Below are 27,908 nucleotides of genomic sequence, written 5' to 3'. Positions count from 1 at the left end.
GATTTATTATTTTTTTTATTTGCTCTTTTTCAAATAGCTGCATTTTGGGGGGAAAATCCTGAAACTAAATTATTTCTTACAGAAAATAACAAGATTATTATTTCTGTAAGAAAATAATCTTACAGAAATTAATCTTGTAATCTTACAAGATTATTTTCTTACAGAAATAATAATCTTGTTATTTTCTGTAAGAGTTGATCTGAGTTCTTTCTCTGCTCTACAGATTTATTGTAAAGCCCTGAAGTTTAAATTCATCAAAAGATAGACTGTGCAGACAGCTATGATTATTATTTTAAGGAATTTTCCTATGATTGTTATTTTTATTTGTTTTTAGGTCAAGAAGGCTTTTTTGCTCTGCAAGCTGGACATATTTTGAAGCCCCTCCCCATGATGCTGTATGTGCACAATGGTTATTAGGCAATCCATACATCAGGAGAAGGGACACTCTTCCATAAGGTGAGTTGACTCAGGGTCATTGATCATCTGTGTTGTTCTGGGGGAAAACTCATTTAACTTTTTTACTTCTCTCTTAAATTGGTTAATGTGTACTAAATACACCACTCACTAAAGAAAACCCAGGTTTGTTTTCATATTGTTTCAGTCTTTTTGTTGTGTGGTAGACCTCATTTTAAGTGCCAACATAATCACTTCATTAAAAAGAAAATCTGTTAAGGATGATTGTGAGCATAGTAAGTTTCCATTAGTTCCTTCAGATGGTCTTCAGCATTTTCTGTTATAACTGAGAATAAGCAAAAACCTATTCTGAAAGGATTCTCGTTTTAAAATTGCTGAGAAGGGACAATTTTTGTGAAGGAATTGAGAGAAGAAATAAGAGACAATCTTGTGGTGGGGCGCGGTGGCTCAAGCCTGTAATCCCAGCACTTTGGGAGTGCACATCACGAGGTCAGGAGATCAAGACCATCCTGGCTAACATGGTGAAACCCCATCTATACTAAAAATACAAAAAAATTAGCCGGGTGTGATGGCGGGCACCTGTAGTCCCAGCTACTTGGGAGGCTGAGGCAGGAGAATGGCTTGAACCTGGGAGGCGGAGCTTGCAGTGAGCCGAGATTGCACCACTGCACTCCAGCTGGGGGACAGAGCAAGACTCTGTCTCAAAAAAAAAAAAAAAAAAAAGGAGGCAATCTTCTCTGAGGAAATAGCTATTTGTAGAAGTAGCTTGATATTTTTAAAGTTGAGCACTTAGTCATGATACTTATGAGTAGGTAATGACACCATTTCCTATGTATAAAACAACATAGGATATTTGTATTCTTAAGTTGTAACGATTTAACTTAAGTTAGCCCTAAGTTTACCTTTATACAGTCTATAATAAGTTTTGCAAGATAAATGATTGTTGGTAGCAAGATTATCCTGAGATGTCTAACCTACATATGAGAACAGAAATGTCTTTAAAGGGCTTTATCACACTTTAAAAAATTTTTAGAAACAGAGGCTGCTAGTTAAGAGATGAGTCTAATCTATTCCTTCCAGTTAGCACACCTGGAGTTGCTTTCCAGAAGCTTGTTAGTTTGCTGTATGTAGTTAAAAACTTAAAAACACACTAAAAATGTTTTTGTATACATGCGTAAGATGCAACTTTTTACCATTTCACTTTGGACTGTTCCTGTTTCCATAAAGGAGGTCTCATTTTACTTTCTTTAATTTTTGAGACAGGGTCTTGCTCTGTATCCCAGGCTGGAGTGCAGTGGCACAATCACAGCTCACTGCAGCTTCGATCCAGGCTCAGGTGATCCTCTTGCTTCTACCCGAGTAGCTGGGACTACAGGTGCACACTCCTATGCCTGGCTAATTTTTTTATTTTGTATTTTTTTTGTAGAAACAGGGTCTCACTGTGTTGTCCAGGTTGGTCTCGAACTCCTGGGTTCAAGTGATCCCTTCTGCCTTGGCCTCCCAAGGTGCTGGGATTACAGATGTGAGCCACTGTGCCTGGCCAGATATTTCATTCTATATTCGGTTTTAGTACAGTCCTCTTTTCTGAACTATTAGAGAGTATGAGAATTCACTGTACTACTTTTCCTTTCAGTAATTTTATCATGTGGTTAATCACCAGATTGTTTAGATTCTTTTTTTGTTTTGTTTTTTTGTGATAGAATTTCACTCTGTTGCCCAGGCTGGAATGCAGTGGTACAATCTCAGCTCACTGAAACCTCCACCTGCCGGGTTCAAGCAATTCTTGTGCCTCAGCCACTCAAATAGCTGGGATTACAGGCATGTGCCACCACACCCAGCTAATTTTTGTGTTTTTGGTAGAGACGGGGTTTCACCATGTTGGCCAGGCTGGTCTCGAACTCCTGGCCTCAAGTGAGCCGCCTGCCTTGGCCTCCTAGAGTGCTAGGATTATAGGCGTGAGCCACTGTGCCTGGCCTGATTGTTTAGATTCTTAAGGTTTTAAAATATATTGTATCATCTTGCTAGTTTGTTTTTTTGTGTTTTTTTTTTTTTTTTTTTTTTTTTTTTTTTGAGATGGGGTCTTGCTCTGTGGTCCAGACTGGAGTGCAGTGGTGCTGTCATGGCTCACTGCAGCTTTGATCTCCCGGGTTCAGGTAATCCTGCCACCTCAGCTTCCTGAGTTGCTGGGACTATAGGTGTGCACCACCACACCCGGCTAGTAGTATGCACTGTCATTAGTAAGGTTTACTGATTTAGCAAATGGAATGTTCTATAATATTTAATGGACACAGTATCAGGAACCAGCTATTCTAAATTTTACATTTTCTACCTTCTCTTCTTAAAGGCTGTTCCCCGTGACCTAATGAATCCTTTGTAAAAAGTGGACTCAGCTAGGATGTTACACCATCATTGTCGAAGGAACCCTGAACTCCAGGAAGAGTTGCAGATTCAGGCTGCGGTGGCTGCTGGAGATGTCCACACAGTGCGAAAGATGTTAGAACAAGGCTATTCTCCAAATGGCCGAGATGCTAATGGCTGGACTCTGCTTCATTTCTCTGCAGCAAGAGGAAAGGAAAGATGTGTTCGGGTTTTTCTAGAACACGGAGGTGAGTTTTGTAGAAGCAAATCTTTTTCCCCAAGGAGAAGCATAAATTATTTTTGTTTAAAATGTGTCTATGTGTAATTTTTAATGCTTCTTTTCTGTTAATACTTAACATTTTATTCTCTCTCCTTTGTGAAGATTTGCTATAAGTGTGCCTTTTTGTTTAAAACCAGATTGTTTAAAAGATCAGTTTTATGAATGGATTATTTTCGCTGAAACTGTAGTTTCTGTACAGCCAGGTTTGCCCAGGTTATTTCAGCTAAGCAACCTTTCTTCAGGTTGTCCAGTTGCTTTTGTTTCAGAAGCAGAAGTGGCTGTGGTATACTCATAATTAGAGAATTACACAAGTTTCCCCTGTTGATTATTGCTCAAGCATATAGACCAAGCACCAGTCCTTTAAACATCATGGCCTAATGATACCCTATCCTTATCTTTTTCTTTTAGATGCTTTCCTTTGTTATTTTAGAGCACTTGTTTTTTCCAGAAACTGTACATAGTTTGTAGGTATACTGTAAGAAGATTGGTTATCTGAGATCTAATTTTGTATAAATATATGCAATTGGAAACTATATTTGACATATTAATGTTTTTGCTTCAAAAAACTGTCCATTCCCATGGTTTTTAAACCAATAATTGTCCAAAACTACTTTCTCCAGTTGAATTTCAACCTACTTTATTTTCCTAGAGATGGATTTTATATATATTTGATCATGTATACCCATATTATCTCTGTAAATTATGGTTGAAAGCAGCTTGGTTGGGGACTCAAATTACATACGTGCCATTCTAGGGCTTTAATTGCTCATTAGAAGTGATTTAGTTTCCTTGCTAAGGTGCACTTTGTTACAAAACTAGCCAAACTTACTTGCATTTTGAGGTGCAGAAAAATGTTGGAAGTTCTAGAATTCTTATGAGGGTCATGTGAATAATATGAATACAAAGGCTAACAGGATGGACTGATTGCAAGGCGTGCTAACACTGAGACTAGGAGTAGCCGTATGGCCCAGGGGCCTTGAAATGGGAACTATATGCCTGAAATAGTTGACCATTGTCAGAACCCAGAAATTCTCTGGCCTGTGCCTACTTTGTAGCTTGTCTTCCATGTAATTTCACCTTATAACACAAAAACCTCAGTTCTGAAGTTGATGAAAGGGAAATAGAAGTGGAATGCCAGGAAAAAGATATGTAAAAAGTAAAAGGTGGGTGTAAAGTCAGAACGGTTAAAATTTTATGCAGGGTTTCATGACATTAAGACCAAGATCAGGGCTCACAATGTTTATTCCACCTAGTCCTGTTGCTTTTCACTTCTGCCAGCCTCACTTTAAAAAAAAGTTAATAAAAAATATTCTGTTATTCAAGTAATACATGAATATTGTCTCTTTCAAACAAAGCAAATCTTCAGTTAAATTACAAATAAAGCCAAAGTCCCCTTTGACTAACCCTAATCCTTGTCCGTCTGCCTCTGTGTGGATGTAACTGGGTATACATTTGGTTTAGTGCTTACCCTTCTAGAGTATTTCCTAACACTATTACATGAACTCATAGAAATTCAGTCATATGGCCAGGCACGGTAGCTCACGCCTGTAATCCTAGCACTTTGGGAGGCCAAGGTGAGTGGATCGCCTGAGGTCAGGAGTTCGAGACCCGCCTGGCCAAGGTGGCGAAACCCCATCTCTACTAAAAATAAAAATTCAGCTGGGCATGGTGGCGGGCACCTGTGATCCCAGTTACTCAGGAGACTGAGGCAGGAGAATCGCTTGAACCTGGTGGGTGGAGGTTGCAGTGAGCCGAGATCATGCCATTGCACTCCTGTCTGGGCAAAACTGTGAAACTCTGTCTCGAAAAAAAAAAAAAAAAGAAAAATTCTATGGTATTATGTTGTGCGTGGTTTTTGAACATCAATAATATACTGACTGTGTAATTCTACAACTGTTGTTTTTCATACAACTGACTTAAAGACTTTTTAATAACAGGGGTCTGCAAACTTGTTCTGTAAAAGGCCAGATAGTAAACATGTTAGACTTTGTGTGCCATACTGGCTTTTGTAACTACCCAGCTCTGCTGTCATAGCATGGAGGCAGCCACAGATAGTATGTAAATTAATGGGTGTGGCAGTGTTCCAATAAAACTTTATCAAAACCAATGTGGGGTGAAAAAAAGAAAAAAACCAGTGAGGGGCTTAGAGGCTGTAGCAGGGGTGTCCAATCTTTTGACTTCCCTGGGCCACAATGGAAGAAGAATTGTCTTGAGCCACGAATAAAATGTACTAACACTAACAATAGCTGATAAGCTTAAAAAAAAAAAGCGAAAAATTATCATAATGTTTCAAGAAAGTTTATGAATTTGTGTTAGGCTGCATTCAAAGCTGTCCTGGGCTGCAGGTTGACCAGCTTGGGCTAAGTTTCTGAATCTTTCTCTCTGTATATGTGTATGTATCTGGTTACATGCAGCATAAGGACATTTTGCTCAATCATGGACCCCATTTACAATGGTGGTCCCATAAAATTATAATACCATGTTTTACTGTACGTTTTCTATGGTTAGGTACACAAATGCCATTGTATTACAGTTGCCTACAGTATTCAGTACAGTAACATGCTGTACAGGCTTGTGGCCTAGGAATGGTAGGCTATATGATATAACCTGGGTGTGTAGTACGCTGTGCCATCTAGGTTTGTGTAAGTGCATTTTATGATGTTCACACAAGAGCGAAATCACCTAACAACCTAGTCCTCAGAATGTATCCCTGTTGTTAAGCAGTATATGACTGTATATCTATATATATTTTAATAGCTTTATTGAGATATAATTCAAATGCCATAGAATTCACTCATTTAAAGTGTACAGTTAATGGCTTTTGGCATATTCATAGAGTTGGATATTCATCACCACAGTCAATTTTAAAACATTTTCATTATCCCCAAAGAAACCTTCTATGGGTTCTATTAATACATATTGATTCACTCTTCTTTTCAGCTGCTGAATATAGTATTGATAAGTATGGATATACTATCATTTGTTTATTCTCTTTTATTTTTTGAGAATGGCTGAAATGTTCACAGCAGGAGATTTTGTTTTTTAAAAGGTAGTGCATACATACATGGTTAAAAAGCAAATTAAAGCTGCTATAGACTGATCAATGAGGGGCAAATCTCTAACTTTTAGCCCCAGTCCCTTACTCTTCTTCCTAAAGGCCATCTCTTTCACTGGTTTCTTTTGTACCATCCAGAGATAGTCTATGCATGTAGGCAGAAATATTTTTCCATTTTCTACCTTGTAGCCAGCTCCCTTTTTTAAACGTTCTGTTCCACCTCTTGATTTTTTCACATGGCAGTTAATTTAGTGATAGTTCCTTATCTGCATAGGACTCTGTCTCAGATTCCATCGTATAGATGTGTAATTTATTTACACTTACTTTCTATTGTTGGACATTTTACGTTTTCATTTTTCTGCTACTAGAAACATTACAGAGAATGTCCTTGACTGATCATCTTACATTATGTGAGAGTTTATTTCTTGACTAAGTGCTAGAAGTGCATTTGCCAAGTCAAAACATTTTTTATGGATATTGGCAAGTTGTCCTCCAAAGAGATTGTCATCATTTTATGTCCTTACTGACAGGGCAGGATAGTGCCTGTTCACCTGCCTTTGTAGTGATGTACTACCAGATGGTTTTCTCCTTCCTGGTGTGATATGCCTGCCTCTCTCTCTTTTTTTTTTTTTTTTTCTTTGAAAAAATGACATGAGTAACAAACATTGAAAGACTGGGCTTTTTGTCTTATTGATTTGTTGGGATTGTTTATATATTCTCCTTTGTTAATATGTTGCAATATTTTCTCTCTTTTTGTAGTTTGTTTTTCACATTCTTGTTTCTATTGTTGGGCAAAAGTCTACTTTTTAATGTAGGTGAATTATGGTTTTCTTTAGCCTTATAGTTTGTGCCCTTTGTGTCTTGTTTAGGAAATATACTGCAGGGTCATTATTTGCCTTTATTTTCTTCTAAAATGTTTTATGACATTTAGGTTTTTTATCTGTTCAGAATTGGACTTGGTGTATATGAGGTAGCCTGGTAAAGTTTCACTTTTTTCCCATGAAGATAGCCTAAATCATGCCTTCTTTCTTCATTATCGTGCACTGCTAGGTCAGATATAAGAGTTTCATATATGTGTGGTTCCATTTCTGAGTTTTTATTTAAAACAACAAATATTTTGGATAAGCCCTATATTTGTTTTTATACAGCATCTCCTACCTGATACCCTTTCCCTAGTAGAATAAGAGTTTCAGAGAGTGTTTCACCTAGTGTATTATGAACCAACTTAGAAAAATTAGTAGAAGAAAACATCTACTGCCCCACTTGCTTATGACCACTTGTGGTGCTTAGGTGTGCTCTGTATTTAGTCTAGTCCTGGCTTGTGACCTCTAGACCAGTGTAGCCAAGTGTGTTTAACCTCTGCACTCCCATGGCTCATAGATGTCATCAGCACAGCACAAGCTGTGTTCGTATTCTCACTACGGTGTTCATTCTAGCAAATGACACCACAGCCTCTGATTGCCATGCCAGGAATCTAGAAACCATCCTTGGTACCTTTTCTTTACCTCCAGTATGACTGATGGCTAAGTCTTATAGATTCTGCCTCCTAAAAAGTTGTCAGATCTTTTCACTTTCTTTCCCTGGAGATGCTGCCCCATTCTTGGGCCAGGAAACATTCCTCACCAGGACTGTTACAGTGGTCTCTTCCATCCCTGCTTCCAGTCTTGCCCCCTCCCAACCTGTCTCCAAATAATGTGACCTGTTAAAATGGAAATAAAAATATTTCCTTTTAAAAATCCATAATTGGGCCGGGCGCGGTGGCTCAAGCCTGTAGTCCCAGCACTTTGGGAGGCCGAGACGGGTGGATCACGAGGTCAGGAGATCGGGACCATCCTGGCTAACACGGTGAAACCCCGTCTCTACTAAAAAATACAAAAAACTAGCCGGGCGAGGTGGCGGGCGCCTGTAGTCCCAGCTAGTCGGGAGGCTGAGGCCGGAGAATGGCGTAAACCTGGAAGGTGGAGCTTGCAGTGAGCTGAGATCCAGCCACTGCACTCCAGCCTGGGCGACCGAGCGAGACTCCGTCTCAAAAAAAAAAAAAAAATCCATAATTGGTTTCCCATTTCTCTTACGATGATATTGAAAGTTTATAATGTGATCCACATGGTCCTGCAATGCCTGGCTCCTCTTACCTTTCCAGCTGCAGCTTTGAGCCACAGCCCCTCTGTGTTCTTGCAGAGTCGCTGAGTGCAAAGGTTTTGGCCTGGGACCCTCTTGGATCACTCTTCTACTCACTCCCCACCCCTGCCCCATCACGTTGCTCTGCCTGCTTCTCTCTCAGCTCTCACTGATCCTTTTCTCAGGGAAACCTTCTCTTACCAGCCAGACCAGGTCACCTAGAATCCTTGTATATATCCCTGCTATGTGATACTATTGTTCCCTGTGTAATGTTATCCTTCTGTTATATGATATTATTGTTCCCTGTACTTTTTATTATTACAGCTGTCATGAGCACAATGAATTGTTTTATAGATCTTTATTTAATGTCTATCTTTGATTAGTCTAAAGCTTCTTGAGGGTAGAACCCGTATCTGTTTTGCTTCCATCAAGAAAGAGAGCGAAAACTAACACCAATTATCTAAAGTAATTGTTCCTCAGTTTTACAGAGACAAGACTAATCTTTGCTTTTATCAAAAAAGATTGGAAATGGGCTGCCTTTTGGTGGGATTAGGAAGTCGCTTGAATACATCATACATCCCTCACCTCCCACAGGGTCTCCCTGTGTCACCCAGGCTGTGCAGTGGCACACCCAGGAGTGCAGTGGCATAATCATAGCTCACCGCAGCCTCTACCTCCTGGGGTCAAGCTGTCCTCCTGCCTCAGCCATACCTGTTACTTGCAAAACAAGGTAGTTTATCTTTCCTTTCCCTTTCCCTTTCCCTTTCCCTTTCCCTTTCCCTTTCCTTTTCCTTTCCTTTTGAGATGGAGTCTCGGTCTGTCACCCAGGCTGGAGTGCAGTGGCGTGATCTTGGCTCACTGCAACCTCCACCTCCCAAGTTCAAGCGATTCTCCTGCCTTAGCCTTCCGAGTAGGTGGGACTACGGGTGTGTGCCACCACACCCGGCTAATTTTTTTTTTTTTTTAAGTAGAGATGGGGTTTCGCCATGTTGGCTAGGCTAGTCCCGACCTCCTGATCCCAGGTGATCCATCCACCTCAGCCCCCCAAAGTGCTGGAATTACAGGCATGAGCTACCGCACCTGGCCTCAAAACAATGATTTCTTTAAAACTTTGTGAACTCCAGTCAGATTGGCTCTTCCTGTTAGTAGCTTATTTTGTGGTGCATAGTAAACCAAAAGGAAGTCAAATATCTCAATAGGGAACAGAGTGAGTGGAAAAGCTCATAAGAAACAAGACTTGACTTTTCACTCTCCCTCACCTTCTCACCCTGCTGTGTGTGTGTGTGTGTGTGTGTAGAGACAGAAAGAAAGAACAAGAATTCATATATGTAGATAGACAAGGTGGCCAGTTGATCCCTTATAAACTATGTATTCAGCAAATATTAATTGAGCGCCTAATAGATGCCAGGCCCAGGGCTGGGCCCCAAGATGCAGAAATGAGCAAATATGGGGCTCTCCTTCTGGTACTTCATCATCTGCTGGGGGATAGAGTTATAGCCAACATTTATTGAGGGTTTAGTATATGCCAAATTCCTCACAGCTCTTTTAGGATAGTAAGTATTATCAGTTTTTACATTAAAAATTCTAAGCTGCAGAAGAGTAAGTAATTCACCCAAAGTCATTACTTCATAAGCAGTGGAGCTGGCATTCAAACCATTGTCTTACCTATAATTCTGTATTGCCCCTAAGAAAACAAGGCAGTTCCAAAAGAGTGAATTTAAGTGCCATGTGTAATAAGGTCCTCGCTGTCTGCTGGGGTGGGTGGATGAGTGCAAGGAAGGCTTCCTAGATAAAGCAGGGTTGGAGTGGAAATCTGGAAAGGTGAGGCAAGGATGGAGACTGGAATGATGGAGGTGTGGAATTATTCCAACTCAGGGTACACTACATGTGACGGGTTGAAGGAAAGAAGGAACACTTTTGGTTTTAGGAGCTGAAAAATGTTCAGTAGGATTGGAGCATATCCAGTAATTGTAGGGACATTGGTGAGGTGTCAAAACATTTGACAGAGGAATGGGAGAACAGATTCGTGGTTTAGTAATCTATCTGGTTGTAGTATGTGGACATATCAGAAGGGCGTAAGCCCTAAGGCAAGAAAATTAGCTGGGATGTGAGGTGAGAGTGAAATAAATCAAGAATGACTGAGGTTTTGGCCTGAGGATTAGGAAGATTGTTGTTAATTGAAATAAAGATTAGCAAAGGAACAGGAGTGAAGCTAGCCAGATGCAGTTTATTAAATGGGACATAGGTATCTAATACCAGTCGCTCACCCAACTAGAAATTACTCAAATATATTGATGGGTCACATTTTACTCGTGTTAAATTCAGATACCTGCCTGGTGAAACCATCGACCAGTGATCACACAGAGCTAGCCAAAATCAGAGAAAGAGATTGTCTGTGACCATAGTTTGGGGAAAGCATTGTGACCACAGACAGCCTGGTGGGGAGCGACCACGTGAAGCCACACTTGCTGGCGCTTCTGGAGAAATCCAGTTTTGTTGAGAACATGAGCGAGTTTGAGTTGGGTAACTGACACTACCTATATTCCAAAAGGAAAACACAGTGTGGCTCTCTTTCTAGTTTAATCTAAGCCTGTGCTGTCCATAGCAGGTGTGGTTATTTAAATTTCAGCCAAGTTAATTAAAAAGTTCAGTTCCTCAGACACACTAGCCATGTTTTAAATGTTATGTGTGACAAGTGGCTGCCATATTGGAGAGCACAGTTGTCCTTTGGTGTCTACAGGGGATTGGTTCCAGAACTACCCCCTCAGTGTAACAAAACCACAGATACTCGAGTCCCTGGGAGAAAATGGCATAGTATTTGCATATAACCTACACGTATCTTCCTGTATACTTCAAAATCATCTTTAAACTACTTATAATACCTAACACACTGTAAATGCTGTGTAAGTAGTTATTATACTGTATTGTTTTTTAAAAATGTATTTTTATTGTTGTATTGTTATTTCTAATTTTTTAATCAAATTATTTTTCATCTGTGGTTTGTTGATGCTGTGCTAGGGAACACATGGATATGAAGGACTGACAGTGGAACATTGGCCTGTGCATATAAGTGATATATTCCTGCTTTACTTTCAAGCATCCTGCTTCAAAATGATGAAAACTTAGGGTTTTACAATGGTCCAAAATTATTTGAGTTTTTAAAAACAAATGGGATGCATATAATAGCACATCTGTACAAATCCTGGTAGTCTTTCTGACCAGGTTAGTGTACTGTTAGAATCATAATGGAAGAGTCTCTATTTTAACGGTGGAAATTGTAACAAACTCGTGATTGTCTTCATTTCCCAATTTTGAGTCTTCTAAAAACTCCAAGACCATGCTGGACGTTTCAAGAAAATAATGTTGAAGAGACAATGTCTTAGTGCATTTATTCATCTTCAGATTCAGTGTTTATACAAATTGGCCTGAGGGAAGTTGGCTAAAGATCTAGAAGTTAAGTCTATAAAGCAGATCCCCAGAGGAACCTGAGAAAACCTCTCGATAAAATAGGTAAAATCCTTTTGGTGAAACACAGGGAAAAAAGTGAGAGATAAGGGGGTAATCAAATCCACAGAAGAATGGTGAAAAATACTTTTAGCTTTTCAAAAATGAAAGATTTTGCAAATGATAATTCCAAATGTGGTGAAACTGGCACATTGATGGGAATTTACAAGAGTACATTTGGAAAGCAGTTTAGTAGTATGTATTGAAGTCTTAAAAACAGTAGCTTCTCTTGCCAGTATAGAATTTATATTAACTCTATTCATTTAAATTAAGTTTAGTTAATAATTAGATTAAATACAATTCTTTTAACGTGGCCAGAGGAATCAGTCTTAAAAGCAGGAAATATTTTCTATATAAAAGTTTCACCTTACTAAATGTCATGATGTATTGAAAAAAGCCTATCTTTCATTGTATATAATTTTTCAAATGTAGGCATTCTCAACGCATATAGAGAAGCAATTAAGTAATTAGAGTATGGTTACAGCTACGTATAACTTTTTAAAAATGTGTAGAAGAAAAGCTGAAAGTCTATCATCAATGTTGACAGTAGTTTTTAGGAAATGCTGTTCTCTTACCTTTGAGGAGTTTTGCCACAGACAGTATATTTTTGTCATCATTTCATCTTTTAAACGAAAATAGACAATAATTATGAAATTAAATTGTTGTTGGGCTTATAACATATAAAGATGAAATATATGACAGTAATTGCACAAAGAAAGGAGCTATATTGAAACAGTTTCTGTATACTTCTAGAATCCAGTTAATCCCAAAGTAAAAACAGGAATGAAGTAATAAAGAGAATAATTGAAATCAGTGGAATTGAAAATGGGTAAATGACAGAGAAGATAGATGGAACTGAAAAACAAAAAAGGATTCTTTGAAAAGATCAATTTTATTGATGAATCTTTGTCTAGAATGGTGGGGGGGGGGGAAACAAGAGAAAAGATACATAACCAATATCAAGAGTGGAAGAAAGATTTCCTGTAATACTGGAAATCCTAGCCAGAGCAGTCAAGCAAGAGAAAGGAATAAAAGGCATTCAAATTGGAAAAGAGGAAGTCAAATTGTCCCTCTTTGCTGCTGATACGATCTATGTCTAGAAAACCCTAAAGACTTTACCTAAAAAACTCTTAGATCTGATAAATCAGTAAAGTTGTAGGATACAAAATCAACATACAAAAGTCAGTAGCATTTCTGTATACCAGTAATGAAACAGGCAAAAAAAGAAATCATGAAGGTATTCTCACTCATAATAGCTACAAAAAAAACAAAAAAACAAAAACAAAAACAAAACCTAGGCATAAATTTAACCAAGAAGATGAGAGATCTCTACAAGGAAAAGTACAAAGCACTGATGAAACAAATTGAAGAGGACACAAACAAATGGAAAGACATCCCATGCTCATGGATTGGAAGAATTAATTTTGTTAAAATGACTCTTCTGTCCAAGGCAGTGTGTAGGTTCGAGGCAATTTCTATCAAAATACCAACGTCAATTTTTGTGAAATTAGAAACAACAATCCTAAAATTAATAAGGAACCAAAAAAGAGCCCGAATAGCTGAAGCAATCCTGAGCAAAAGGGACAAAGCTGGAGACATCACACTACCTGACTTCAGAATATACTACAAGGCTCTAGTAACCAAAACAGCATGGTATTGACCTAAAAACACAGACCAATGGAACAGAGAATCCAGAAATCTGTGTATTTATAGCAAACTGATTTTCGGCAAAGATAACAAGAACGTACATTGGGGAAAGGACACCCTCTTCAGGTAAATGTTGCTGGGAAAACTGGATATCCATATGCAGAAGAATAAAACCAGACTCCTGTCTCTCACCATATGCAAAACAACACAAAATGGATGAAAAACATAAGCATAAGACCTGGAACCACAAATCTACTGGAAGAAAACAGGGAAAATGCTTCAGGACATTGGTTTAGGCAGAGATTTTATGGCTAAGACCTCAGAAACACAGACACCTAAAATATAGGCAAACGGGACTATATTTTAGAAACTGAAAAACCTCTATACAGCAAAAGGAACAATTGATAGAATGAAGAGACAACCTGTTGAATGGGAGAAAATATTTGCAAACTATTCATCTGACAAGGGAAATTGTAATATCCAGAATATACAAGGAACTCAACAGTAAAAACAACAAATAATCAGATTAAAAAGTGGGCAAGTCAGGCATGGTGGCCCACACCTCTAATCCCAGCACTTTGGGAGGCTGAGGCGGGTGGGTCACCTGAGGCCAGGAGTTCAAGACCAGCCTGGCCAACATGGTGAAACCCCATCTCTACGAAAACTATGAAAACCAGCTGGGCCCACGTGGTGGTGGGTGCCTGTAATCCCAGCTACTCGGGAGGCTGAGGCAGGAGAATCACTTGAACCCGGGAGGCAGAGTTTGCAGTGAGCCGAGATGGCGCCACTGCACTCCGGCCTGGGTGACGAGAGCGAAATTCCATCTCAAAAAAACAAAAGTTAGCAAAGGACACAAATAGACATTTCTTGAAAGAAGGCATGCACGTGTCCAGCAGGTATGTGAAAAATTGCTCAACATCATTAATCATTAGGGAAATACAAATCAAAACCACGATGAGATATCTTATCCCAGTTATAATGGCTACTATTAAAAAGACAAAAAATACCAGATGCCAGCGAAGAGGCAGAGAAAAGAAAACTCTTAATATGATGTTGGTGGGACTGTAAATTAGTACATCCACTGTGGAAAACTGGACATTTCTCAAAGAAGCTAAAAATAGAAATACATATAATCCAGCAGTCCCACTACTGAGTATCCAAAGGAAAAGAAATCAGTATGTCAAAGGAATACCTGCACTTGTGTGTTTATTACAGCACTATTCACAATAGCAAAGATTTGGAATCAACCTAAGTGTCCATCGTGGTATATATACACACAATAGAATAAAATTGGGCCATAAAAAAATGAGATCATTTGCAGCCACATAGATGACTGGAGGTCATTATGCGAGGTGAAATAAGCACATTACGTTCTCACTCATGTGGAAGCTAAAAAAGTTGGCCTCTCGGGAGTAAAGAATAGAATGATAGATAACAAGAGGCTGGGAAGGGTATGTTGGTGGTAGGAGGAGATGAAGACAGGTTGGTTAATGGGTACCATTTGTTAGAAGAAATAAGCTCTGACTTTCAGTAGCAGAATAGGGTGATTATAGTTAGCAACAATGTATTATGTATCTCAGAGTAGCTGCAAGAGAAGACTTGAAATGTTCCCAGCTCATAGAAATGATAAATGCTCAAGGTGATGATGAATAATACAAATACCCTGACTTGATCATTACACATTCTGTTCATGTAATAAACATTCCCATATACCCAATAAACATGTAAAATATTACCAATAAAAAAAATTTAAAAAGAATGGAAAGGGGTATGTTTCTACAGATCCTCTAGACATCAAAAAGATAATAAGGAGTATAATGGGCACCTGTGTGCCATTAGGAAAAATGGACAGATTTCCTGATGCACATTGCTAAAACTGACCCAAGGAAAAAATAGATTAATAGCCTTATATCAATTTAAGAAATCTAGCTAATCACTGAAACTTTTCACTGAGAACACTTTAGGCCCACCTGGCTTCTCATTGAATTATTTCAAATATTAAAGGACATAAATAAGAATTCTACACAATATTTTTGACAGAGGAGGGAACACTTCCAAGCTTGTTGTATGAGGCTTGTGTAGCCGTGATACAGACCAAACAAAGACCTTGGAAGAAAACTATAGGACAGTATTTTTCATGACAACAGATACAAAAATTCTTAACAAAATATTGGCAAATTCAGTCTATTGGTGTATAAAAAAAAGGATATTATGCCCAAGTAGTATTTATTCCAGGAATGCAATATTTGTTTGACATCTGAAAATCAATAGGCTAAGTAATTTGTCACATTAGAATAAAACATAAATACCAAACAGTCATTTCAGTAGATTCAGAAAATGGGACAGTCTTAAATACCTTCATGAGAAAGACAGGAAACCAGAAGCAGAAGGTGATTTCCAAAGCAATGAAAAGCTACAGCTTCCCGGGTGGTGAACTACTGATTTCTTTCCTTTTAAGATCAGGAACCAAGGGAAGGGTCTCTGCTTTTGCCACTTTATTCAGCACTTTACTGTAGGTTCTAACCAGTGGAATGAGAGCAGAGCAGTAATCAAGGGTCATGAATTGGAAAGAAAGAAGTCAAACTGTCTTTATTTGAAGAGAAAATAATTGTGCATGTAGACACTGGCAAGAAAACTACAGGCCAGGCACGGTAGCTCACATCTGTAATCACAGCACTTTGGGAGGCCGAGGCGGGCGGATCAAGATGTCAGGAGATCGAGACCATCCTGGCTAACACGGTGAAACCCTGTCTCTACAAAAACTACAAAAAACAACAACAACAACAACAAAAACCGGGCGTAGTGGCAGGCGCCTGGAGCCCCAGCTACTGGAGAGGCTGAGGCAGGAGTATGGTGTGAACCTGGAGGTGGAGCTTGCAGTGAGCTGAGATCCTGCCACTGCACTCCAGCTTGGGTGGCAGAGCAAGACTCTGTCTCAAAAAAAAAAAGAAACCTACAAATGTGTACTAGAACTAAAAGTGATTTTGGGTAGATTATAGAATACACAAGTCAGTGTACAAAAATCAGCTTTATTTCTATCAACAGTCATCATTTGGAAAATGGAATTTTAGCTCATAATAGCAACAAAGTTTAAAATATTTAAGAATTTAACAATGTATGCATGATGTATATAAGCTATAAAACATTGCTTAAGAGAATTAAGACCTAAATAGAGAATTATCCCATGTTTATGGTTTGGAAGAATCAATATTGTTTAGATCATTTTAGAGAGGTTGCTGTCCTTAGAGTCAGTGGAGTTCTAATCAAAATTCCAGCAGACTTGTTTGAAGAATTGACAAGCTGATTCTAAAATGTATTATCCCGAATATTAATAATTTTAAAGAAGGCTAGAGAACTTAAGCTACCTGCTATTAAAACTTACTGTAAGCTACAGTAGTCAAGACAGTGTAGGTTTGGTGTATGGAGAGACTTTTAGACCAATGGAACAAAACAGTTCAGAAATAGACCTGCACTTTTATGGTAAATTGATTTTCAGCAGTGACACTAGGGTAAATCATTAAGAAAAGAGTCGTTTTTAACAAATTGTGCTAGAACAAGTAGGTATCTTTGTGGAAAGTACTCAACCTCGAACTTACGGTATACCACACACAAAAATTAATTATGGGCCATTGATCTAAATGTGAGAGTTAAAAGTGCAAAGTTCCTAGAAGAAAAAAGAAAATCTTTGTGACATTGCATTGGGCAAAGATTTTTAAAATAAGATACAAAACCACAAACTGTAAAATAAACAATGGGCTTCATCAAAATCAAGAGTATTGCTCTTCAAAACATAATACAGAAAATGAAAAAGCAAGCAACAAACTAGGAGAAAATATTTACAAAACACATCTGACAAAAGGCTTGTATCCAGAATATACATAGAATTTGTACAACTCATTAATGAGGAGGCAACCAAAAAAGTGGATAAAGGATGTGAACAGACAATTCACAAAACAAAGTATATGAATAAGTTCAGTATAGCTGGTTATTTGGGAAATGGAAAAGTCACGATTTTACCTGTCTAGAATGAGTGAAATTAAAATTACTAATGATACCAAGATGTAGCACAATTTGAACTCATCCATTGCTGGTGAGAATGTAAAATGGTATAGCCATTTAAAAAGCCACTTATAAAAATTTAATGTGCATTTAACATATGACCCAGCAAGTCTCTCATAGATATTAAACCCAAGTGAAATGAAAACACACTGTCCCTCTCTCCTCTCTCATGTATTCATTCATGATAGCATTATTCAAATAGCCTCAAATTGGCAATAACTCAAATGTCCATCTTCTCATAAATGGATTAGAAAAACTATATAGTATACGGTACTATCCAGCAATACAAAAGAATGAACTGTTAATACAACGTGGAAATATTTCGGAAACATAATGCAAAGTGAAGTAAGTCAAACACAAAAGTCTACATATGATTCTATTAATATGAATTTCCAGAAAAGAGAAAACTTTTTGTTGACCAGTGGTTTGCATGGGACCCAGAGACTGGGAAGGGCTAAAGAGAGATGAAGGAACTTTTTGAGATGATGGAATGTTCTATATTTTAAATAGGGTGGTGGGTTATATACCTGTATACAATTATCAGAGCTAATCAGTCTGTACACTTAAAGTGAATGCATTTTACCTCAATAAAGCTGTTAGAAAAAAAAAATCCCCTCATATTCATAGGGAATGTTTCTTTGCTTCTGTTTGTATACATTACATTTTTTTTCCCAGTAAATTTAAATGAACCCGTTGAGATTTTGCTACAGCTTTTTTAAAATAAGTTCTACCTGGGGAGAAAATGTTCGATAAGGGGACAAAGTAATTAGTTTGGTGGGGTTGCTGTTTTAGATGAAATGTTTAGGGGAGGCTTTTCTTTTTTTGATAAAGGGACATTTGAATGAATACAGATGACATGAGTTGAATTAATGTTTTCTTTTCACATGTCTTATACATTTCTTACTGAATTTCTGTCTAGGTGTTTTGTAGTTTTTGTTGCTATTACAAATGACATATTTTTCTTACCTTATTTCATGGGCTAATAATCTTTAAATTACATTTTGTTTGCATTTTCATTTGCTTTCTAATCTCCCATTTGGTTTTAACAGAGACTAAGCAGGTCATTGTTGTGTGTGTTAATCTCTGTTTTTCCTTAGCTCAGTGTAGCATCAAAACGTACATAGAACCTAAAAGAGACCTGAAATGGAAACCAAAGATGCAAGTGCAGTGTTTTGTAACATAATTTTAATTTTACCGTCAAATAGAACGAGTATAGGATGCAAATAAGGATGTTGGCTGGCTCCTTTAAAAGCACCGCTGGTGGCTGAAAGGTGGGAGAAGTGAAAGAAGGTATTCTTAAATTTCACTTGCAGATTAAGAGGGAATGTCTGCAAGCAGTTGACTGGCCAGGTATAGATTAGAAATGACCTTTGGCAAGATTTTTTGTTTCATTTGAATGGGAGAGCATCTTGTAGATTTCACGCCTGATTTCAAACTTTTGGTGAGCGATGCACCTGAAACAGGCTTGAGTGACTTGAGGGCTCAGCAGTATCTGCCCAACATAAACATTAGTAGCTCATGCTCATGCCTTACCAGCAGATGGCAGCAAAATGCTGTGTTAAAATGTTCTTGCCCTATTTATTTAAGTCATATAGTAAACAGGTACTGTATATTTTTCTTTCATTTAAGACCAAGGTAGATATGATGCTCTTATTTCCTCTAAATAGATACAGCTAATACTACCATTGTGTACTGTCACTTTACAATAAATATTTTTAGAAATCTACATGATATGGCTTACCTAAAAAAATCGTATTTGGTATAGGTTTTGTTAGCAACTGCTTCACTGAAGTACTCTCCACAGTGTTATTTTACATACAGTTTTCTGCCTCGTAGATTTTTCTGAGAGAACCATTTATCATAATATGTTCTAGACCTAAATAACATTTATTAAATAATACATGAGTTTTTACTCACCTGTGGAGGCTGTGTGTGTTGTGTGTGTGTGTGTGTGTATGTGTGTGTGTGTGTGTGTGAAACATTAATGATTTTTTTTTCTTTTGTTAACAAGCCAAAAATTAAGGGTGACTTTTACAAGAAGCGAGCATTTTCATCCTGGATAGTTAAGTCTGATCAATTTGTCTTTTGCACGGAATTGCTGGCTTCCAGGAGGTGCCCTGCATAACCAGTCCTTGTCCCTCTTCTGCCCCCAGCCAGAGATGCCATGGGGTGAACACCATCAAGAACCAACCTTTGGCTTAATGAAATATCTGAGGCCAGTGACAAAAGTCTGTGACTTGAGTCACATAGCAGATAAATTATTATAGTTGTTTTTTCTTCTGCAGAGATCAATTAGGAGAGGTTTTTGGAACTGTTTTAGAAAATAATATTTACACAATGCTGAGGTTATTCACATAATGCATTGCTTAATTCTTATAAACTCTAAAGTTCATATAAAACTAGGAATTCAGAATAGACTTCTATCTTTTGAAAAAACAATTTATCAAGATTACTTGACATATATCTGAAATGCTTTGGAATTTTTATAGACCACAGAAAAACTTGTTTCTTATTACTTAATATACCCTAAAACAACACAGTGTGCCACACCATAGTACATCCGTAATTTAGAGCAGCAGATGTTGCTACACATGCTTCTCTTTAAGACCAAGAAGAAGCACAAGAGAAAATAAAACAAAAAGTTCAAAACAGAAGAGCAACGTGAAACAGTGCAGAGATGAAGGAGTTGAGTAGCCAAAGGCAGTTGGTTAAATTAGCAAAGACAGGGAATGTGGTGATCTGTACTCCGTGTTTTTTGTGTGTATCATTTTAAACACTTTGTCTTTCTCCTTTCATTAACCCAGACGTGATAACATTCTACAAAATTTATTTTCCATTAAAACTAGACTTGAATTAAACTGAGGAAAAAAGTACTTGATATTCATTACAGTGGTTGGTTGCTTCACATTTTATATGAGAATTGGCCACAGTTTGCTGTGCCATGGTGATGTTTGTTGTTTTGTCTTAGAGTCTGCTAATACTTTCATTTTGGTTTTAACTCCAGCTGATCCCACAGTTAAAGACTTAATCGGAGGCTTCACGGCTCTTCATTATGCAGCCATGCATGGCCGGGCCCGTATTGCACGCTTGATGTTAGAATCTGAATACAGGAGCGACATCATTAATGCAAAAAGCAATGACGGCTGGACTCCCCTCCATGTGGCTGCCCACTACGGCAGGGACTCATTTGTCCGGCTTCTCCTGGAGTTCAAGGCTGAGGTTGACCCACTCAGTGATAAAGGTACCACACCGCTTCAGCTCGCCATTATCCGAGAGAGGTCAAGCTGTGTGAAAATCCTCCTGGACCACAATGCCAACATCGACATTCAGAATGGTTTCCTGTTGCGATACGCCGTGATCAAAAGCAATCACTCTTATTGCCGAATGTTCCTTCAGAGAGGGGCAGACACAAACTTGGGTCGCTTAGAAGACGGACAGACTCCTTTACACTTATCTGCCCTTAGGGATGATGTGCTCTGTGCACGGATGTTATATAATTATGGAGCAGACACGAACACACGGAACTATGAAGGACAGACCCCATTGGCTGTTTCAATAAGTATTTCTGGAAGTAGTCGACCATGTTTGGATTTCTTACAAGAAGTCACAAGTATGTAATATAATTATTACTTTATTGCATTTTAAAAAAATTTGCATCTTCTGAGGAGCTTAATGTGTTTTTGCAACTTAAGATGACTAGATATTAATCATTCCTATAACCACTGCTTGGTAAGCGATGCCTCATTCTTCTGAAATAAAAAAATAACTTTGAATCACAAGATTTCATAAAAATTCAATTGTGTTTCTAAATGTAATAGGGGTAGACAGTAAGAGTGAGGGAAGGAATGGAGAGAAGGACAGAGAGGAGAATTTCTTTAAATAAACAAAGATCTGTGTTAGAATAAGGCAATTCCTGTTGGTCATAAGGATAATCTTACCTGGCTTCCATGGACTTCAAGTTGAGGAGTTAGAGGGAGAATTTTGGATTTTAGATTCCTTAGCTGTGAAAATATCCTAGAATTTGTGCTTTATTGCTAAGTTGTTCACGTTTTAGTTGTGGCTTTTCTGCTTCATGAGAACCCACATGAAATGGAACAGTGGTACTGTTTATTTAGGGATACTGCTAGTGGAAGTTAAGGATGCTAGAAATTGTTGTAAGAAAATATTTGCTAGCAGTGGGACGTTTGGCACCACTGTCCCTGGACCACATGGCTTCCATTGTATTTGAACAATTTTTGTGTGAGTGCTTTTTTTTAAAGCCTTGAAGTGTCTGACCCACTTTCTGTAGTAATACATGCGTCCTAGTTGTTTCTGTGATGGGGTATCAGTTTGTGTGGACTTAGCCATCCTCTCTTGTCAAGCTTCCATGTGACCAGTTGATTGTGTGTCTCATGCTTAATGTCCAACATGAAGCTGAAATCTGTAAACAAAATTGATTTTGCTGTCTGCTGAACTTTTTAATGAATTCCTTTTTCCTCACTGGTTTTGAACCTTTGATCATGATGATAGAAGAAGACATATTAATATCCTGGGTACCAGCTACTAGAGGACAAAGGCTTTACTTGACTTGCTTGTAAATAACCCACTCTACCCCTTAGAACCGACCTTTGGAGTACAAACTTGCTTTATGAAGAAACAAAATGTAACTTGAATTTTGCAGATTCATGGAAGAAAAGATGAAATTATTATCACTAATGTATTCAGACTAAAGCATAAGAAGAAATCACACTACTTTGTCTACTCAGTGCTGGCTAGTACCCGTTTCTGTAATGTTGGAAATGGTCTCTCATTACTGTCCAGTATAGTAGCCACTGGTCCCATGTGGCTGTTGAGCACCTATTAATGTGACCATTGCCACTGAGGAATTGAAATTTTATTTAATTGCGATTTAAGTTTAAATGGCCACAAGTGCCTGGTGACTCCTTTGTTGGTCCACACAGATCTGCCTGCCTTGGGAGGGGTATTTGGGGCTGACTGGTGGGCGTTCTATTGCAGAAAGCTTCTGAGACACACACAAGTAGCCGAAGACGGGAGATGTGATATCTGCAGTGCTGCAGTTCCTGGTTGCCTTGTTGTTGTTGTTCTTTTAACTTCTACATTAGAGACTTAGTTATCATGAGTGTGGCTCCCCTTAGGAAGGCGTGTTATGTACTCACCTAAATGCCTCAGCCCCCTTTTTTTAAAATACTTTGTTCAGCGGTTAATGGCATAGACTAGAGCTAGACTGCAAGAGTTTGAGCCCTAACTCTATCACTTGTTAGCTGTGACCTTGAGCAGATCACCTAATCTCTCTGTGCCTTAGTGTCCTCACCTTCAAATTAAGATAATATAGGCTTGTTATGAGAATTAAATGAGTTAATATTTATAATGCACTTAACATTTAACACGTTCCAGGCGCTGTTCTTTGTCATTGTTTTTCAAGATAAAGTGTGTAACTAATAAAGTGAGGGTGGATTAACAGCGAGGACTGGCTTGCTACCAACAGAGCAAATCTTTAGATTCATATTCAACTCAAGCCTCCCAGTTTCAACCGTATATACAACTGTTTAGAGTCTGTACGTGGAGCCACGCAGCCAGGTGGCTGAAAGGAGCCGCTGGGCAGGAAAAGCATGTGGGCAGCCGCCCTGTGTCCCTGAGCCCTTAGAGCTGCCCGCAGCAGTGCTGTTGCACAGCAGGAATGTTGAGTTAAAGGCTCACATGCACTTTAAAATTTGAGCAGATAGAAACATCAGTGGGGACTGCCTCTGTCTGTGCTTAGGTTCTCCACTGCACGAGGAGCAGAGCTGTGCACCTAGGAGGTCCTCAGTAAGTCCAGGCAGTCTGGCTAACTCTGTACAACGAGGGGTGGGGACTGAGGAAGCACAGACTGCTTTCCTGAGTGCAGGGCCCTCTGTCTGTTAAGGCTGCAGTTGTCCTTTGTCTTCAGGTGCCTCAACATAATTTAGTATTTCTTGACTCTCCAGTGATGTTTCCTGCCAAAAGCAAATTGGTGTTTTTGCTTCACCTGTGTGTTCTTTGGGTCTAAATAGGTTTTCTTTTCCTAGTGAACAATGTGGGTCAGAAGGAGCAACTGTGGCTGATGCTCTGGACTGAGCTTTCTTATGAAAAGCAGCTCGAAAGAAGGTTGGTTAGTTTAGGGAGCACTAAATCAAAGCTGAGAGCTTCTTCTAGCCCGTGTGCTCTAAGCACTGCAGCCCCGGGCATCATGCTGTTGCCTTATGATTGGAGATCGCAGACTGCCGAGGCATAAGGACAGCAGAGGGGCCACATGGTGGTCTTCATTCAGGGACATTTTACTCTTCATCACACTGTTTTGACTAAAAACAAGATTATTTACATTGGAAGAGACCAAAAAAATTATAATACCGGAATTTAAAAACTACTCTGGCCTTTTGGAAAAATTGCCATAAAAACTCTAATATATAGTGCAAACAAAAACAAAAACAAAACAGAGTGCACTCGTGGCTTGGTAATAAAGTAGCATCTGCTGGTGACTTGTTGATGCTGAGTAGGGGGAGAGGCCAGGAAGAGCTGCTGTTGCTGTTCCCTTCAGCCAGCCCGCTGTCTAGCATTCAGACCTCAGAACCTCCCCCTTCCAGGATGGCAGGAGCACAGCAGGGCCCATCCATGGAGGAGCCTCTTCTCTGTGCCCAGGAATGATAAACACAGTTAAGAGGAGCCAAAGCACCTGCTTGAATAATGAGCATCACTTGTGGAGGGAAAGCTATGTCCTGCTTAGTTGGCAGTGTTTATGAGAAGCCAGTTTTTAGTTTTTTACTTGTAGTCAAAAAAAAAAAAAAAAAAGAAATGAATAAATTAAAGAGAGAACAGTGAAGGTGTGACCAGTGTCAAGTAGAAATGGTAGTGACGGCCAGGTGCAGTAATCCTAGCACTTTGGGAGGCCGAGGTGGGCGGAGCACCTGAGGTCAGGAATTTGAGACTAGCCTGGCCAACGTGGTGAAACCCCGTCTCTACTAAAAATACAAAAATTAGCTGGGCATGGTGGCACATACCTGTAATCCCAGCTACTTGGGAGGCTGAGGCAGGAGAATCACTTGAACCCAGGAGTTGGAGGTTGCAGTGAGCCGAGATTGTGCTACTGCACTCCAGCCTGGGTAACAAGAGCGAAACTCTCTCAAGAAAAAAAAGAAAGAGACAGAGACGGAGAGAGAGAGGGGAAGGAAGGAGGGAGGGAAGGAGGGAGGGAGGAAAAGGAAAAGGAAAGGAAGAAGAAAGAAAGGAAGAAAAAAAAGAAAAGAAAGAGAAATAAATGATGATGAGGACAGACAGCAGTGGCCATTCTAGAGGTAAATAGCCCCTTGTACCTGGGCCAGGACTAGGTTGAGGCAAGTGACGTGGCCAGGGCACAAAACTTAGGAGGCCCTCATTCTCAGGCTCGTGCACACAAAGTGGAATAATGTGTACATAATGTTTGCACACACACCACTCCAGAACGAAGACGATCCCAGAGGCTCTGGCGTGTGGGCATTGGTTACAGTTCTCCAGCCTCAGGTGAAGAGCAGAAGGTTGTGGGAATGTTTGCCCCATTCAAAAGAGAAACTTAGTGGTTATGCACAAGAAAAGGGTGACACGAGAAAATGTTGTTAAACAGGTACAGTACTATAACCTCGTGAAAAGATCGTTCCTCAGTAAAGCTTGAGGAGTAAATAATAATACCACCCACCCTGAAGAATCAGATAGTGAGTTAGTGATTTTTTTTTCTTCTTGCTCACAATGTAAACTCCTATAGTCAATGTATGGACCAAGGAGTTACTCAGAATATGAAATCTTTTAGAAAGAGATTCCATGAGAAAGCTGAACCTGAGGCAGTGACTAGCAAGAACATTTAATCATACATATATTCACATATACACACATATAAAAATGAGGCTTTAATGATTAGCACAACTGGAATTTTGTTCAAAGAGAAGTAGGAGAGAACGTATGTTTTTGGGGAAAACCCCACCTCAGAATGCTTAAGCACAAATTATAGACCTGGCAAGGTAAGTACTGTTCTCACTCTAAAACCACTTCTTTAGGTGAAAGGAAAGGATTCAAAAGAAAAGAGAAAGGGCTGACACTTGTAATCCCAGCACTTTGGGAGGCCAAAGCAGGTAGATCACTTGAGGCCAGGAGTTAGAGACCAGCCTGTCCAACATGGTGAAACCCCATCTCCACTAAAAGCACAAAAATTGGCTGGGTGTGGTGGCATGCACCTATTGTCCCAGGTACTCATGAGGCTGAGGCAGGAGAATCTGGACCCGGGAGGCTGCAGTTGCAGTGAGCTGCAATCATGCCATTGCACTCCAGCCTGGGTGACAGAGTGAGACTCCATCTCAAAAAAAAAAAAAAAAAAAAAAAAGAAAGAAATAGTAGCTGCAGTTCCTTGTGCAAATGGTATGGAAATTGGAGGAAACTTTTCAGTAACACAGTCCGGTGAAAGTTGAGGCAGCAGTAAACAGGATGGCTCCCTCCTGGAGAAGGCCACTGGAAAAGAGGCGGTGTCTGATTGGCTAGATTATTTGCAAAAAAGATGCCATACTGTGCTTTCTACCTAGGAATTCCTTTCACTGTGAGGCTTTTTTCCCTTTATGTAGGGGGGAAAGGTTCGAAAGGCAAAGTGGAGTCAAAGGTTTGTTTGCCCCAGCAGACAAGGTACAGTGCTGTTGGAGGGGTCACCTTGTCACTCCTTTTCCCCTCTGCCAGTGACATCCACATCTCTACTGTGTTGAGAATTTCACCTCCTCAGAGCTACTGCTTATTAAGGCATGAAGACCGTCAAGATTTTACAATTACCATTTAATAATTTCATTAATCTTAATAATTCTGGTTATTTTAAATTCCCTGACTGGTAATTCCAACACCTGTGTCATATTTAAGTCTGGTTCTGATGGTTATTTTGTCTCTCCAGACTGTGTTTTTTTTTTCGTGCCTCTTAGCATGTTTTGTGATTTTTTTACTGAAGCTAGACATGGTGGGTAACAGAAACTGAGGTAAACAGTCCTTTGACGTGAGGCTTTTTGTTAATCTGACTGTGAATTGGGCTGTGCGTCATGTTTGTTGCAGCTGTGGGTGCCAGAGGGTTCCGGTCCCTGCAGTGCTCTTGTTTTTGTCCCGTGTCTTGGCTTTGGGCTTCCCCAAGCACCCTCATTGGAGAGAGGGTGCATCCTGCAGCTTTCTTGGCTTTCATCCTATGTCACACGTTGGAGCCCCATTGGTGCAGTTGTAAGGTGTGGGAAGGGCCAGTGGTCTGCAGTCTTCTGATTCACTCTCAGTCTTTCAGTGGACCTGCGTCTCTAGGCTGCGTCTTCACATGTTTCTTCTTGTGTAGCTTTTCCAGCCCCATAAGTGAGACAGGAGGCCAGAGGGGACTGGACTCAGGAATGCCCTTTCCTCATGGCTCTGAGACAAGGCTCTGAGAAAGTCTTCCCTACCTCTGGGGTGCGGGCCTTTATCATGGAGAAAGTTCTGGGTGCATTTCACAAGGGTTACTCTTCACCTCTTCATGCTGGAGCCATAAGAGGGTCTTTACTGGCTCTTTACCTTGAGGACTTGGTGGGGTTCCTGGGATTAGAACTCACAACCAAGTGGGAGGCTTCATAAGACCGGCTGCCACTCTCAGACTAGTCAATTCACAGTCTGGCCATTCGTCAAAATTACCATTTCAGTGTTCCTTCCAGTTTATGGCTTCAGTGACTTTGGCTGCAGGTGCACAGATCTCAGCCATGGCTCTGAATTTGTTTCCTCTCCAGATTTTGTGGTGGAGGTTTGCCCCACAGCTTCAGTTTTCTGATAGATCCATGAAAAGTCATTGACTTCGAGTTTGTTCAGGTTTTTTGTCTTGTAAGGATGGGCGTGATGATTTCCAAGCTCTTTACATGTTGGAACTAAAACTGGAAGTCTATTTAGTTTTATCATTTTTATTTAAAATAGGAAAAACATATACTCTGTCCATTGTCCTTTGAGCTGGTTAATGTTTTGCCCACTGGGATCAGGTGTCTCCCGTACATCATCCCAAAGATCTCGCCACTGTGCCTGTGCCAGAGGCACTGTTGAATCAGTAGGATGGGACGGTAGAGCAGCTAATGGGCTTCTGATTTAGTGTCTGACTCGCCTTAGAAACTTGGACAAGATGTTTAACACTCCCCCCACCCCACTGGCATCAGTTTCCTTCTCTGAAAAACAGAGGAATTGGAACATAGTCCCCAAATCCCTCCCTTTTAAAATTTCTTGCCACTAACTACTCTTAAAGGCTATGATTTTCTGCTGCTTATGATTGAAAATGAAACAAAAATGGTTTTTCTTTTTTAAATTTATGTTAGAATGTTTTTCAGTGTGGACTTTATAGCCGGGGCTCCTCAAGATTGTTTTAGGTGCCTATGAGATCAAAACTAATTTCCTAACAATACTAAGATGTGATTTGCCTTTTTCACTGTGATGACATTTGTGTTGATGGTGTACAAGCAGTGGCAG

General features: G+C 39.5%; 1 protein-coding gene across 2 annotated transcripts in view; it reads left to right on the top strand.

The window, feature by feature from the left end:
• The window catches only part of LOC105499256 (ankyrin repeat and SOCS box containing 7), a 49,931-nt gene that overhangs the window by 6,549 nt on the left and 15,474 nt on the right, over positions 1–27,908 (top strand). For both annotated transcript variants that reach the window (XM_011771775.2, XM_071100556.1), the window contains exons 3-5: positions 335–456; positions 2,759–3,020; positions 20,440–21,045. In XM_011771775.2, the coding sequence (XP_011770077.1) occupies positions 2,810–3,020; positions 20,440–21,045 (817 nt within the window). In that variant the 5' untranslated portion in view covers positions 335–456; positions 2,759–2,809. The remainder of the gene's footprint in view (positions 1–334; positions 457–2,758; positions 3,021–20,439; positions 21,046–27,908) is intronic.

This window comes from Macaca nemestrina, chromosome 7 (assembly GCF_043159975.1).
Source record: "Macaca nemestrina isolate mMacNem1 chromosome 7, mMacNem.hap1, whole genome shotgun sequence".
NCBI classification, from domain to species: domain Eukaryota; kingdom Metazoa; phylum Chordata; class Mammalia; order Primates; family Cercopithecidae; genus Macaca; species Macaca nemestrina.
The sequence above is the reverse complement of the archived record's forward strand: the minus strand, read 5'-3'. Positions and strand labels throughout refer to the sequence as shown.